Below are 17,025 nucleotides of genomic sequence, written 5' to 3'. Positions count from 1 at the left end.
TTGTGATCGTTGTACGGCCCAGATGAACGAGTCTTGTTTTGAGTCTGCATGTATTGTAGTACACTAACAATAGTATGAATGCTACAGAGAGCATGACTGTCTTTGTGGTCTCTTCAAAACAAGTGCATATCTCTCTTCTTCCTTTCAATAGAGCGAGTGAGAGAGAGAGAGAGAGAGAGAGAGAGAGAGAGAGAATCTGTCTATTGTGATGTACAGGTGTTACAGGAGAATGTTCCAGTAATAGATGCAGGATGCTATTGTAAAAGAATAACACAGCACAATGATGACTGCCACTTTTTGAGTACTCACAGTTCCTAAAGTGTTTTCTCATTACTTTCACTATTAAAGGTGCAGTGTGTAACTTTTAGGAGGGTCTCTTGATAGAAATGCAATGTTGTGGGTGGTTGCAACAGTATAGCATTGCTAGATATTTGCTTATAGTGCCTGTCCAGAGTACAGGACCAATGACAATCACGATCCATTACTATGGCATTGCGTAAGCAACACAAATATCATGGGTTCGATCCCCACACATACTGAGGAAGTTCATACTTTGCTTTGGATTAAAGTGTGTGCTAAATACATAAATGCATAATGCAATGCATCAATGACTTTTATATAGAGTACGTTTGTCTGGTGCACGAGGCATTTTCAATGCTGCAAAATGTTTGCGCCTCATGTCATTCTTGCATGCGTGCGTGCATGCGTGCATTTGTGTTTGAAAGAATGCAGCACTTATTATAACTCCAGAAGCTGAGACACACAGTGAATCACTATCTTTTAATCACTGTTAAATTACAGCTATTAAAATACCTCCCAGATTTAACACTTAGCCGTCACTCGCGCAGCCTCGCAGTTCTTCCAAAAGCTCTGGAGTTCATTTGAGAAATACACACGCCGGCATGAGCGCGTTTGAAGCGTGCAGAGAGTGCGCGTTTGCCTGCCGGCTCTGGTGTTTCTGTGGAGCCCTGCGGCGACTGTCGTCATTTCTCAGTCTTTGATGGTGCGGCGAGTGTCGTTTGAAGATCAGGGTTTAATTGGCCGTGAATGTTGAGATCAGGCCTGGGCCTGTGCGCGCAGCAGAGAGAACCAGAAAGCTGCTCAGAGGAACGGGAACGCTGGAGGCTCGGACGTGAGAGAACAGGAGGAAGGTACTTTACTGTAGGTTAAAAGTTTATACCGCTGGATCATAATGCCAATTGTGGGAATGCATTTGAAGGAATTAAATTAAACCAAAAAAATAAACGTTTTATGCTCTTTTTTTTGTTTTATCATGCAACATATCTTTGTTATCTCTTTTAAATGTGACTTAGTTTAATATTTTGTTATGTAATGTGGTGACATTTGGCTATATAAGTGTGTTTTATTTTAAGTGTACTACACTCATCAGTCATTTCAGTGCATGAAACATGTATAATTAAAGGAAATTCGATGTGTCTTCTGAAATATCCAGTTGTTTTCTGCTGGTTTGAAGGGCAAATAACTGGGTGGGGTGTTGCAATTTGTGTTTCCAGGAGTCAGTTACAAAGTTTGGACATCTGAAGTGGAGACTGGACTGTAAATCATTTAGTTTTCCTAGGACTATAAACCTAAAGTCTCCACATTAAGGGGCCTTTAACTTGACAACGTTTTCAACCAAAACTGGGAACGTTTTTATGCAGTTTTGACTGTTTGTCCCAACAACTTGGGAAGACGGATATCAAAGTGTACGTTTTCAAAAGCGATGCCTTGTTGTCTCCATGTGTGTATCTGTGATAACGCTGATGTCATGCAAATGTGTTAATTCAGTCTATAGGCATGCATGAGCAAATATATGTATAATAAAGGCTAGATGTCTTACGGCGGAGTCTCTAACGTCATCACTGGCGGCCATCTTGGCTCAGTCAGCTCGCTCACTCATAGCATTGTGTTTTGATGGTGCATGTACTTTTAAATAACCATAACTTACTCAAATTTTTTACAGATTTTTAAATGGTTTGGTTTCTTACCAACGTTATTAACGTTGCTATACTTCTGTATGCTTGAACATGTTTCATGAACATTATTCATTAAGTATGCAGTGTCATAGGTCCATCTCTGACGTTTATAACAAATCAAACCATTTGAAAATTGGTAGAAAATTGAGGTTATTTAAAAGTACATGCACAATTAAAATACAATCCTACAAGTGAGCGAGCTGCCTGAGACAAGATGGCCGCCAGGTGCGGACGTCGACCTCCATTGGCCAGCAGCGTGGGCGAGACATCTAGCCTTTATTATACATATCTATATGCGTGAGTATAACCAAACAGCAATGGTGGCCTACAGCACTGTCCGTGTGCTGAGTTTATTAACGCTTCTCAAGCAAAGTTAACAAAGTTTTGCTGCTTTACCCAAAACAAAACTGCTTGATTTTTTGTATTTATCACATGTGCGTGTAGTGTTTCTTTACAAAGTAACATTGCCATCTACTGACCAACTTGATGTTTAACGGGGGGAGGGTTAATGCTATTTCATGCATTTTGACTTAGTAAAACAGTTAAAGAGTTGTAATCCTCATGCTTATTACACGGCTCTCTGGAATGCTTGATTCTGATTGGTCAGTTGAGACATTTGCAGGTTCGTTCTTTTCAAATAATAACCGCTCCAAAATAATAACGCATAGCCGGACTACTTGCACGAGTAAAATCGCTCCGCGCCAATAAAGATCAATAAAGATTACTGTCTGTTTGGCGCCATCTTGTGACAAACACTCGACAACCACGACAAGACACAGAGAGCTTACTGAGACTGAACTTGACAAAATAGAGCATGACAGCTACGAAGCCAACACACAAAAAAATACAGAATGGGCATTAAAACTTCTCAAAGACTGGCTAAAAGAGAAAAAAATGGAGACAGACAAGTATGAAGCAGAGGATCTTAATAAGGTATTACGATCATTTTATGCATCTGTGCAAAGTTTCGCGGAAGGATAAAAATGTTAATTTAAAACAAATATGCCAATAAAATGTTTCAAAATTCATATTCATGTCCAGTTTTTTTTCTTATGTGGCATGTAGCCGTGTAATAAGCGGGATAATGTAGAGGCAGCCGGTAGTTATTGGGAAATAAGCCCCTTCAGTGTGATACAAGACCCTCTACATTATCCCTTACTTAACAAATGCAAAGCGTCAAAAAAGCAGTTGAGCGTGTTTTTTTCAAACATGGGTACCTGTTATGTTGCAGTGACCTCGTATTCCTTATATGGGCACTTCCCCCAGAAAAGCACGCCCACATGTCAATCATAGTGAAAGCGAGAACAATGAAGACGCTCATTATCATTGTTTCTTCGAGTAGAAGTCACAGACATCACTGCACTCCACAGCTTTGTTTTATATCAAGACCCAACAATTACATGAGAGAAGAAGTGTGTTTTTGGATGTAAGGAAAAGAAAGCCTTGTTCAGCTTTCCAAGTAAGCCAGCATTATGGAAACAATGGATATAGATTGTTTATCCGGGGTAGCAGTGGAGATTTGAGTGCATGTTTTTAATGCTAGATTTTGTTAAAATGGGGTGGTCCCAACCGGGTCATGAGTCGCAGGCGGTAAGTAAAACTGCATCAAATGTCTGTTTTGTGTTGGCAATCGGCACGTAAGTGCATATAATGTAAATGACACAAACATGTAGTGAATCAAAAGTTATCCAGAGATAGTGGGATAATGTTTTTTTTTTTTTTTTTTTGCTTGCTCGTGACTCGCTCCTCCTGTTGGACGCCTCTGGGTGCTTTTCCGGAAACAATCACTAGAGCTGATCTGTCTTTTATAAATCTAATAAACCTTCGGAGATATGAAGGATGTAATATGACTCTATAGGTACTCAAGATTAACATGAGATGAGCAGAAACAGCGTGTGTTATGTGAGCTTTTATGCCAAAGGGGAAGAGATCACAACACAGCTCATGTCAATTTCAAACCTGTGCCTGACAAATGAGCACCACAGCCCATCGTGTCTAGAAGATGTGCTAAACATGAAGCCACAGGCCTTTTATTCTTTTTATTTGCAAAGTTAAACTTTGTAGCTTTTAATAAAACAATGTTTCACTGATATTACATGTTTTTGCCCATTTGTTAGACATCTGGCTGAAGACTCATGATTCAGTCATTTAGTCTTTTTAGCAGATGCTTTTGTCCAAATTATTTATGTAATATTATTGATTGATTAAAGCTAATGTGTATCATTTGATATGAACATTGATTTTGTGTTTTACTGATGTAGCAAGTTCACATTTGAAGTGTACACAAATACACAGTTGTTTACTTCTGTGCAGATAGTTTAGGATCGGACACAAGTCTGTGTTTAAGACGTACAACCTCAGTTGTTGTGTGTTTGACCCATCAGGTGTGTATACACGCATATACAGCACACATTCAGATAAAGTGGAGGTCTTCTGCATACACACCATGAAAATAATATCATTGGTTTAGCATTGTTTGATGCGTCATTCAGAATTCCCGGCCTCTGATCCGTTTAGTCTGTGGTCACGTCTCTCGTTCTCTCGTTCGTTTTTTCTTCCTCTCTTCTCTCTCTCTCTCTCTCTCGGTCTCTTTTCCTTTTAAACTGGAATTCCTGAATCGATTGCTGAAGGCAAACAAGTGAAGCCCTGTGGAGACATACAAAGAGAACTGGAGATGTTTGTGGTGACAGTGATGGGGACAGAGATGATGGATATTCCTTACAGGTGTGAGGAATGGGAATCATTCTTAAACCAAAGGACTTCTTTAAAGAAAATGTTCAGTTCAGTCGCTACTTAGTGCCCTACAAAGTGAACTTTATATGGTATTTAGTCATCTTAAGGGTTAATAACAATATCATAGACTATAAAATATAAAAATGCACAAAAATTCAGCATGACACTTGGATTTGCATGTCAATTCAATTTTTGGGTTGTGAATAGTTGAGATTACTTATAAAAACTAGCTGTTTAATTTTAAATTTTTAAAGTTAAAGTTGCATACAAATATATGTTGATTTGACAAAAATGCTGCAGTTTTTTACAATGTTTTACATTATTTGAATAAAGTGGATCGAAACAGATATGTCATTGCTGTTCGACGGAAACCTCGTATCTCCATTATTTTTGGTCATTTTTACTTTTTTGAATAAATCATTGCTATTGATCAGTATGTCTGCCTGTGGCTTTTGCAAATATTTAAGAAATGAAAAGTATTGAAAAGGGCTCGTGACGAAACCTCAAAACAGTGTTGGTTTTGGCAGCCCTTTTAGTTTTAGTCTTATGGACGAAAATGCTTTTTAGTTTTAGTCACATTTTAGTCCCTAATAAACAACTCAAGTTTTAGTCGATGAAAACGCAAAAAGGTTTTAGTTAAGTTTAAGTCAATTTTAGTAAAAAAAGTAGTCTTTAAAAGGGGTGAATGTAAGTTATTACTTAAAAAAGAAATCATTTAGTTATCATAATCGTTGATGAAAACAACACTGCCTCAAAACTGTTGGTTAGGCATGGGCCGGTATAAGATTTTGTGTTGCGGTTTTGCCATTGCAACACTAAAATGTATTCTTTTCAAATGCCAGGTAAAAATAAAGCCTTTAAATTATAATATGCTTTCAAAAAATATATAATATTTTTGTAATGTATATTAAATGTAATGCATCAAATCAATCACATGACTTAATGATTTAATAAATTTTGTATAAACACAGCTCATACCTTGGAAACGATATCACAGAACATTTTAGTGGTTTTGAAACCTTGACTGTTTAAAACATCGGTATACCTTGCAACGGGTAACCGGATCATGCCTTCTGTCGGTAAAACCTTAAACTCAACCCCACCTCTACAGTGACGCATCTCTGCCATCTCTGTTATAATAAGTGTGTAAAAAATACCCGTTTCTGTAATGTACAGCGTATTCTTTACTCAACAAACACTAAAGGTAACGTTTCATTTATTTGACAAGTGAAAAGAAGATAATTTTTATCGAATCAAAGATGTCATTAAATTGATATATTTTTATGTATAACAAACTTTGTGTGTGCGCGCGTGTGTGTAAATGATTACCATGATTAGTTCATTACTGATAATAAACCCACATTATACTCAGACTTACACATTTATAGTAAATTTATTTCATGATTAAGTTGACTTTAACAGTAACATTTTTAGCATTTTAGCTAAGCAGTAATGATATTCATCACCTGATAAATGGCTATGTACAGACCTGCATTCAGACCCGTCGCCAGACCTCAGTCTTAAGGGGGGCATATGAAATGCATGGGAGGGCACACTTATTATTAGCCTACAGTACGTATACTTATAATAATATATACTCTATTCGCGCAGCACGTAATCATCACGTTAAACATAACCATCAGCAATATGACCAGATAGCCTATATAGCCTACACCACATTACATATAGAAGCAATTTTATGAATATCCATAAATCTATACAATATTACATGTAACACCAGAGGCATCTCTCAAACATTGCATTTTAAAGCAGTCAACAGAGGGATATATGCATTGCCATGAGACACGTGCGCGCGCACACACACAAACACACACACACGCACGCAGACTTTGAACCTACGGTACTTGAGTAGAGGCAGCGCTGTCGTCGTCTCTCCCTTCCCTCCTGTCAGTATAGCGGCAGGTGGCGTTTCTCCGAGCAGAACCTCCTCATTAATAAAGTGTCCACTCGGAATTAAACTTGTGAGTGAGGTCCTTTTCAAAAGCAAGCTGAATCACCGCAGTGAACAAGTCCATATCTTCAGAATGTAGTAGTCTGTTAAGCCCGGGGTCGGGCTCCACGGAGCTGGTATTGGGCTCAGGGCAGGCTGTCGTCCAGTGTCGTCTTCTCCAACATCAGGCGTCAATGTCGTTTCAATTTTGGCAGAGGAGACTGTTTTTCAATTTTGGCAGAGGAGACTGTTGGTGGGCTTTTTAACCATTTGCGGATAATATCCATCTTAAGCGAAAACTCATCCAGTTTAAAAAAGTGTGGTAACTGTTGAGCGGCTAAACTGACGTAGGCTACGTCACGTACGTAGCCTCGTGATGGGCTTTTGCAGTGTAGCTAGATTCCCATCAATCAAACAAAATCACACCATTGTTTTTTATATTTTTAATGTTTTAATTATAAAGAATACAACATTAATGCAACACAAAATAGCAACTGTGATAATTTAAAATTACAGTATTTTTTAAATACTGGGGGGGCACAAGCGTCTTTGAGGGCGGGCCCGGCCCCCTATGGCCCGCCCATAGCGACGGGTGTGCCTGCATTACTACAGTAAGTTTAATTTCAAGTTTGTATGCCCCCCAAAAAAATATTTTTCCACCAGCCGCCACTGGTTACCATCATTGAAAACTGTCTATTTACCCCTCTGACCGTCAGAGAAAAGGTTTAGCTGCTGGCTGAACATCGGTGTTTATTGGATCTTCTGTTGGTTTTGCAGCATTAACAGGCAGAGACATGCGGCGCGGAGCCTAAAGACAAATTCAGCTCCTCAGAGGAGATTAAGTCACACCTTACTATGAAAAAGACGTTTCCCCTTTCTGTATTTGCCCGCTGGTTTCTCTCTCATGCCCGGGCAAAATCTCCCACAATCCCCCTGGAGTAGGTAGAGGAGAGCCGTCCTGTCAACACGTTTCCCCTCTGTACCTCTCAGAGATTACAGCGGGAGGAATGTGAGGGCCTGTGTGGATCCGAGCCCATGAGGGCTGTGATCTCCTGATGAAAGAAAACTGCACACTAAAATCAAATGCAGAACATTCAGTGTCACATGCTGCATTAATATGAAATATATATTCACAGTTGTGTTTATAGTCAATTATTAGATAAAAAACTCAACCTGAATTTGTTTTATAAACTGTGGGTCATGAGAAGTCTTTTTAATGCACGTATGACTAGCGATGACAATGGCTTTAATATTTTACCATGATGTATTTTGGTATTGCAATAAGACATGCTCTGTAAAAAAAAATTTAGCATGAAGTTAAAACAACTTGGTTTTGCAAGTCAATTCAACCTACTATTTTAAGTATTGACCTGTGATAAGTTGTCATAACTTATAAAATAAAGTTGAAGTTGTTTAACTTAATTTTTTTAATTAAAGTCACAAAATATAACTTGATTTGACAAAAGTGCTGCATATTTTTTACAGTTGTATTTATATATAAATATAATATATGATTGATGTTAGTGCAGCTCAACTGGTAGAGTATTGTGTAAGCAGTTCAAAGGGTTGTGGGTAGGGATGCTAAACAATTAATCGCGATTAATCGTTAGCAGAATAAAAGTTTTTGTTTACATCACATATGTATGTAAACTGTGTATAATAAATATGTATATATATAAATATGAACACATTCATGTATAATTTTAAGAAAAAAAATGTATATATTAAGTATTTATATTTATATATAATAAAAATTATACATAAATATACAAATGTATATACACATGTAAACATTTCTAAAGCATATACATGCATGTGTGTACATTTATTTATACAAAGTTATTATACACAGTTCACACACATATATGATGTAAACAAAAACTTTTATTCTGCTAACGATTAATCGCGATTAATCGTTAAGCATCCCTAGTTGTGGGTTTAATTCCCAGGAAAAGTTTACTTTAACGCATTGCATTCATTTTGCAATTCTGTGCATTTGTAAATCGCTTTTTGTGCATTTGTGGATTTGTAACATTTCTAACATCAAGACATGCACACAAATTCACAAATAGGTGGACTCCAGCATATCAGACAATAAGAAAACTGTGTTGTCCAACCGTGGCAAATTCTCCCTTTAACCAATCACATTGTTTATCCTACCTAGAGCATTCGGTTATTAATGAAATAATGAAATTTAAATTAAAAAGTTACATTTTTGGGGAATATTACTAAATCAAAAGTTTTATTTTTGTGTAAACTATCCCTTTAATATCATGATCCCATTTTTAACATCGGTGGCGTTTAGCTTTTGCATCTGAGCTCCTCATTTTATCCATGCAATGACAAGGAAAAACCCTCTAAAAAGGGTGTGTACTGTTTTATACTTGTCTAAGTGGGAAAATGTTTGTGAACACCTATTATAAACCGTGCTTAAGATCATGGGTTTGATCCCAGAGAAGACAAATACTGATTAAATGTATCACTGTAAGTTGCTTGTAGAGGTCGACTGATTGTGGATTTTACCGAGAACTGAGTTGGTCCCTATTTGCCGATAACCGATTAATCGACCGATAGTTTTTAAAATGGATACTGGATCAAACAAACATAACACTAAAAGTGAAACAGTGCTGAAATGTATTACAAAAGTAATAAAACAACAGTACTGAACCATTAAAGTGTGCTAAATGAAATAAATGTATAAATAAAAATATATTAATTATATTAATAAGTATTGAAGTAAATAAATACTTCTGTGAAATACTCCCACTGGTAAAATTAAAAAGACATAAATGTCTATTAAATGTGTAGTCTTGTTTTTATTTGTTTCTGTTTTAACATTCAATGATTATCTAATCAAGATGTACTGCAGTGATCGTAAAAAAGAACAGAAATCAGATTTTGATTTGTTTTGATATGTTAACGTAGCCGACAGCTAAGCTGCATATAATTCATTCACTGGATAAAAATATGGATAAATCATGAATAAAAGTAACCAGCTGGAAATAAACGTATTCAAATCGATAGAAATAATCATGACATTAAATATTTGGGTTGGATTTATCTGTGTATTTTTGTTTGAGGTACTACTAGTATTAGCGTCATGTCAGCTTTGATGACAAACTTAGGTTCCCGCCGTTGTTTTTCTGCTAATGCAGCATTTATTCAGCAAATTAATTCCTTCATAATGATATGAAGCAACGGATGCACTCGAGAAAACGCCGATAGCCAATTGTTCCACCAAAGAACTATCGGTGCCGATTAATTGGCAAAACCGATTAATCGGTCTACCTCTAGTTGGATAAAAATTTTGTATAATGGATAAAAATGCATACATGTAAATATTTCCCAACTCTGTTTTAAGCTATCAAGATTTTTTATTCAAATGTTATTTGGTTACATTTATTCTGTATGTTTCTTCCTCACAGTTGACAGATAAGATGCAGGTGTAGTGGTCCTATTTCTGTATTGTGTTTAACTCTCTAATGAAGAATCCAGAATAAAGCAGCAGTGGTGTTTATTTCTGACCTGTCTCTCTGCAATTATTACACACATTTCACGTCAGAAACATCTTATCTGGTCACACTTTTTTGTACCATGAGATGGCGTGAAAGGGCACAAAACATTACTAATACAACTTATATACATGAAAAGAAATTAAGACCCAGCGCTAGCGTAACAACATGACTATCTCTTCACAGGGATTGTGTAAATGTTTAATGATTAGAGCTGTAATGCTTGGGGTGGATCAGATTGACAGGTCTGACGGAATAACAAAATAATCGGCTGCGTTTTCATGTGAGGAATGACAGTTCAGATGAAGCTGGTAATTAGGTTAAAGCTCAGAGGTTTAAGCCTGCGGCGACACTCGTGACTCATCACAAACGTTTGATGTAACAATCAGTGTCAGTGAGATCCTCACGTTTAACCCTTTATCACCGCAGCGTTGCATGAAGTCTACGACTGCTATCACGAAACCCCAAAACACAGTTTATGAGAGACGTTAAAAATTATTATTGAACACATTTCTTATTAAAGGTGAAGTGGTTTTGCAAGATATTTAGTTTAGAGCGTCATGTGTTTAATTTATCGCTGTTTTTGGCTGTAGTACATAAGTGTTTTTACAGTCATGCAGTAATTATGATTTGTGTGTGTAAATATTGCTTATATGGTGTTTTCACACGATTCATCTTCTGTCATGTCATCGTTCAGGTTGCTGTAGGTCAGGTGAACTCATGTGAAGGTCTCATTTTTTGAGTTTGTGCTCATAAATGCTACATAAATATGAAATGTTTGACCACCGTGTAGTGATTGACTCACAGTAAACTAGTGATGGTTTTATGGTTATTACAGCTACACATAACACCTCATTGATGTCTGTTTATCAGCTGACTGTCATCTTTACATTTGCATTTTAAATCGTACAACTTTGCATTTTAGAAATGAACGGGACTTGATTTTATCCACCTGAAATTGATTGGATGGTGGACAGTGTTGTGTATATGACAGGAAATTTTAGTAAATAAATGCAAATAAAAACATTATTTTGATTAGGAGTTTGACAGAAATGTTGTCGGTAGTTGACTTAATGAAACAAAAATGATCATTTTACACTATACAAAAAATGCAGCATGAAGTTAAAATAACTTGGTTTTGCAAGTCAATTCAACATACTATTTTAAGTTTTAACCTTTGAATAGTTTACATAACTTATAAAAACTAGTTGAAGTTGTATCTTAATTTTTTAATTTACAGTAGCATAAAATATATATTGATACATTTTTTACAGTGTATAAAAAGTAAATCTAGAAAAGCTGAATATAATCTTGAGTCTCCAAATTATTTCCGGGTCTGTGTATAACTTCTAATGAACTGCAAAGGCATCTGACAAATGCATAAATGTTTTTACATGGATGACAAAAATGTTTTCATAAAAGTTGAGTTTAGGTAGATAGAAGGACAGTTTTTGGCAGCCATCTCAATGTTAAAGAGCGGCACATTCCCAATCTCTCTGAATTTACTTTATGTTTACAAAAGTTTGTTAGGTGCTTAAATGTTTTGATCATTTCACAAACAGCCTTCAAACGTAATTGTATTTCATGCAAAATATAACTTACAGCTTGTATCATCCCTATTCTTGTTCATTCAGAATTACACACATTCAGCCTTTCCTTACATTAGACACGCCTCTGGCATCTGTCCCGCCTCTTCCTGCTTCCTCCAGCCAATCAGCTGAAAGCACTACACAGTCTCTCTATCTCTGTAAACACATTTCTAAAGTTATACACTTGAAAAGTCATCTTGCCAAACTCTTATAGAAAAGAAAAAATGTGTAAAGTTAATCTGTATTTATGTTTTTAAGACAAAACTTTTTTTAAGATGTCAAATAAATCTTTATCTTAAAATGTCCTTTTAAATGCAAATGAGCTGTACTAAATGGCAGTGTCGTGGTTGAATAGTGCAGATTAAGGGGCGGTATTATCCCCTTCTGACATCACAAGGGGAGCCAAATTTCAATGAGTTATTTTTTCACATGCTTACACAGAATGGTTTACCAAAACTAAGTCACTGGGTTGATCTTTTTCACATGTTCTTGGTTGATAGAAGCACTGGGGACCCAATTATAGCACTTAAACATGGAAAAAGTTGAATTTTCATGATATGCCCCCTTTAGAAAAACGTGAGCGAGGGGAAAAATGCATGAAATTCATTCTGAGGTCTCTGCGTCTTTCTCGTCGTCCAGCAGAGGCATGAGTTTGTTTGGCTTGTGTTTAACACGCACGTGAAAGATGCCAGATTAGTAAAGTGATGGCTGGTGATGTCTGTGTCATATAATATTACTAATACACATCTGAAGTGGAACGTGTGGTTTCCTCAGTAGAAAGTCGAATCTGGCCTGTAATTCATCGTATAATCTGTATCATGTGTGAAACATTGAGCGTGCTGGAAATATGAGCACTTTGCTTTCCATTTGTGGACAGAAAAACACATGGATTGATTAGAAACATATTTAGTCATGACAAAATCAGTGAGCAGTAAATCTGTTCAGATTGGATTAAGTGAATTCAGTTTGCCTGAAGCCTAAAATAATGTAAACGAATCGTAAATAAATTGATTCATCCGTTTACAAACCTGTCTGCTTCATCACACAAACACACACTTCACAACTTCACAGGGAGAACAATGATGAGGACACAGCGTCTCCAAATACTTTACATGACTGCCATCTGCTGGCACATATGATGTCTGCACAGCAACTAACTAATGTCTCTCTCTCTCTCTCTCTCTATCTATCTATCTCTCTATCTATCTCTCTCAGGCCCGGTTGGCTCTTCAGAGAGGGGCTCAGGCGGTCATCTTCGATATAACAGATGATGCCGGTGCTGCTCAAGAGGTGAGTGTTTGTGTCTCTTACAAAAACAAGAATTCGCAGTAACCATCTTTTCAATTGAAATGCCGGACTGTAGTTGCTACATAATAAAATTAATGATAATAATAAAAACTTTAACCTGCCAAACAATAACAAAACATCATTGCAGATACAATTGAAACTTTTTCTCCCACAGTTTCGTGATTTGGGTTTGTTGCCGCGGCCGGTCGTATTGGTGAAGTCGTCAGACGCCGAGGAACTGATGGGACTCGTCAACAAGAACGAGGAAGCCATGGTGTTGATAGACATCATGATGGAGGCTCCTAAATGGGTAAATGCTCCTTTACATCAAGCAAAGATATGTCAAAGTTTAGTTTGCGTTCGAAGCGTCACTCTTCATGTCTTTCGTCTCATTTCAGCCTCACTATGATGTTGGCATTCTCCTGACCGTTGCTCTGGCTGTGTTGGCCATCATCATGATCTTTGCCATGCGCTTTTTCTGCAGGTCCAACAGAACTTGGGTAAGAGAAACAATGCTTTCATTTGACATCAGCGGTCTGGACTTTTATGGGTGTATAGGTGTCCGGTTGTTGTACTGTCTTTGCAAAGACATTGTAAAAATGAGATTTACCACCCGCAGGACTCCGTGCATCAGCAGACCATGCGGGCCATCGGCAGGCTGGAGACGCGCACGTACGTCTCTCCGGGCTGCAGCGGATCCCAGCGTTCACGTGGAGCTCTGGGGTCAAGCAGCAGTTCTGGGTCCGGTCCGGTCTGTGCCATCTGTCTCGAGGAGTTCATGGATGGCCAGGTAAGAGTTAACATAGTCCTCCAACATGAGTAAAACAAGTGCTCAAGTGAGATTATATGTGAAACATATAAGAATGTATCTACAGCAACATAGACTATAGACCGTATTAAACATGGACGTAGTGTCCGTGATGTTAACCGTAGGTTTCTGAAAAGCATTTTTGATCCCAAAGTGGGCACAGATGGCCTTTGCCATATTGGCAGGTCAACATGACCAACCAAAAATGGGCAAAGATGCGGGACTTGGGTGAAGCTAAGGTGCCTGGTTGTTGCCCACCTAGCTCGACGGTAGTGTCAGCAGCGGCAATCCACCTGTCACTCAAGTGGCCATGCACTTTAATTATGCACAACTTTATGGCTCAATATAAGTCAAACAGATGAGTAACCCCCCCCCCCCATGGTGTCATGAAAACCAAAACCGCTTTTTGTACCGGACATATTTTTGCTAGTGTAAATTTGGACATTTTAACATCTATGGCGTCTATGGGATTTACTTCCTTTTGGAGCCCACCTCTAGTGGCCAGTCGAGGAATTGCAGTTTAGTTCACTTCCATGTTGGCTTCACGAAAGACTGGAAGGTTGCCTCTTGGTATAGACAATTTATTGCCCTGACTGAAACTCTTTTCTCTCTTTTTTGGTTTCTCTGACAGGATTTGAGGATCATCTCCTGTGCTCATGAGTTTCATAAGGAATGTGTCGACCCCTGGCTCTTACAGCACCGAACCTGCCCGCTGTGCATGCATAACATCATGGGTAAACAGACTGGTACATATACGCTTTCATTTATACTTCTCCAAGTAATCCAGGGGCCAGAGACACAGGCAATTATAGAGATAACCTGGAAGTACCTTATTAAAAGTTGTGTAATATGTGATTGCTTGTGTTGGTGGTTTATTGTGTGTCAATCTCTTTTATTTTTGAGAATCTTTCCAAATTTGATGTGTTTGTGTCTCATATCAGAGTTAACATCCCGCCAGCCCCAAAGAAGCCGCATGCCGGCTCCTCCACCGGACCATCACAGTCAAGCTTTCCTTCTTCCTCATCATTATTCAACCCCACACCCTTACCCTCAGCACCACATCCCCTTCTCCATGCGGCATCATTACCCCCGCACGCCATCTGGACCTTTACCCCAACTGGGTCACTGTGGTACCTCTCCCCCTCTCCATCCACGCACCCTGCGATGCTTTCCTAGCAGACCGTTGGGTGCCAGTTGCGTGTACCACCTCACCCCAGATGGCCATCACGGACGAGTGCACAGACCAAGCGGGCACGGGTGTCGGACAGCAGGGCATCACTTCGCGGCCCCCAGACGTTCGTGTCCTCGTTGCCCCGCAGGTACCCAGCGGAACGCTTCGGCTTCTCGGGCGCATCACGGGGCCCACCATCATGCTCATCATGGGGGAGGTACACATGGTCGCCAGGACGATGGCAGCTGCTCGGGAGCGAGTTATCACACGGAGCGCAGTGGTTACCTTGCAGACGGACCGGCCAGCGATACCAGCTCGGGATCGTGCCACGGCTCGTCCAGCGACTCGGTACTGAATTGTACGGACGTTAGCCTTCAGGGCGTCTATGGCAGCTGGTCTACTTTCCGCAGTTCGCTTAGCAGTGAGTACGACCCATTTGTGTACGGCCCGAGCAAAGGAGGAACCCCAGAGGCCACCCAGAGGCCTCGGTCCCTGGACTCAGTAGTGAACCGCTCGGGAAACGGACCTGATGGGAACGGGATTTGCTCGGAGGAGCAGCAACAGCAGGTGGCTGTTTTCAGTCACGTCCACTTTCACAGACATAGACACCACTATTATGAGGATGGAGAGCTCGGTCAAGGGCCCGGCCGGGGCTCTGACGCAGATCAGGGAGCCTCAGCCGCACTAGCGTGTGGCCCCTGTAATGTAGTTAAAGACAAAGACTGCCAAATGCAGCACCTATCTTGCAACTGTCCCAAAGCGGACATCAGTTTGAGGGGGCTCGAGGACAAAGACACAAGTCCTGTGTCCTCATCGGGCCCCTCTGTGGTTGTAACGTCTTCCTCTTTATCTTCTCCGTCACCAGCTTGTTGCCACAAGGGCTCGGCGTGGCCCAGCAGACGGAAAGCAACCGGCTGTACGTTGGAAGCGACTGCGCCGGTTGTACATTTCCATCAAAACTTGGACCTTCAAGAGGATTGTAGCCTTCACATTCACTACAGACAGGGGACTGGAAACTATTGCTGCACATCTCCGGAAGTGACTCCCGCTCTCCTTCCGGTTCCCCTGATTTTGGACTCAACGGGGATGGGCGACTGGCCGTGCTGCGGCGGGGCTCATGTTGTGTGGCAGAAACGCATGCAGCCGGCCCGTTCAGATCCTCAGCTTCCAAGCTCGGGCTCTACATCGGACAGACCTCTATGTAGGGCTCATCACAACCCAGGCCATGAACTTCCTAGGGACATCTGTCTGTACTGCCAAGCTTTACATAGTAGTCAGGGTGAGTATCAGTTTTATTGAGCCTAATGTATAGGGTTTAGTTGGGTGTCAGAGTTTTTTGTGAAGTTTGACATAATCTTTCAGGTGAGGCTTACTTTGAAACTGATACACATGCAAGCTATATAATAATATTGAATATGACATCATATGGCCAGTCATAAGTCTCTCTTTTAGCATAGGTATGGGTGTCATCAGAGGCGGCCGGTGACTTATTTTTCGAGGGTGCACATTGCCAAGTTCGTCAAACCATGTGTTTAGATCGTCATGTGTGTGGCTCTATGTGAACCTATGTGCATCACGCGTCATGTCAAAATACGTGTCTGCTGCAGACACTTCGAAGGGGTTTATGATAAAAGAGACGTTCATGTTTGCTAGATAATCGCTTAATCTCATGTGAAATCAGAGTTGTAAAGTAAAGTTGTAAAGTTGTAATTTGTGAACGTGAGCATCACTTTTATCATAAACCATTTTTGAAGCGTCTGCACATATGAAGCGTTTTTGACGAGCCCCGCGCGACGCACTGAACACACATTTTGACGTGACGAGGCCCGCGCGACGCACCGAACACATTTTGACGTGATGAGGCCCGCGCGACGCACCGAACACACATTTTGACGTGACGAGCCACGCGCGACACACGGAACACACGTTCTGAGATGATGCGCCACACACGTTGCACCGAACACATATTTTGACACGAGGAGCCACACACGACGCACT

General features: G+C 39.8%; 1 protein-coding gene across 2 annotated transcripts in view; it reads left to right on the top strand.

The window, feature by feature from the left end:
- The window catches only part of rnf43 (ring finger protein 43), a 108,652-nt gene that overhangs the window by 86,308 nt on the left and 5,319 nt on the right, over positions 1-17,025 (top strand). The window contains exons 3-8 of one of the 2 annotated variants that reach the window (XM_065251114.1): positions 12,977-13,051; positions 13,224-13,358; positions 13,447-13,548; positions 13,668-13,838; positions 14,488-14,590; positions 14,798-16,306. In XM_065251114.1, the coding sequence (XP_065107186.1) occupies positions 12,977-13,051; positions 13,224-13,358; positions 13,447-13,548; positions 13,668-13,838; positions 14,488-14,590; positions 14,798-16,306 (2,095 nt within the window). Of the gene's footprint in view, positions 1-12,976; positions 13,052-13,223; positions 13,359-13,446; positions 13,549-13,667; positions 13,839-14,487; positions 14,603-14,797; positions 16,307-17,025 lie in introns of both variants that reach the window. The other variant, XM_065251113.1, reaches the window with a different exon arrangement.

Source organism: Paramisgurnus dabryanus, chromosome 5 (genome assembly GCF_030506205.2).
Source record: "Paramisgurnus dabryanus chromosome 5, PD_genome_1.1, whole genome shotgun sequence".
In the NCBI taxonomy this organism is placed as follows: domain Eukaryota; kingdom Metazoa; phylum Chordata; class Actinopteri; order Cypriniformes; family Cobitidae; genus Paramisgurnus; species Paramisgurnus dabryanus.
Note: the sequence above shows the minus strand (reverse complement) of the source record. Positions and strands in the feature narration are given on the sequence as shown.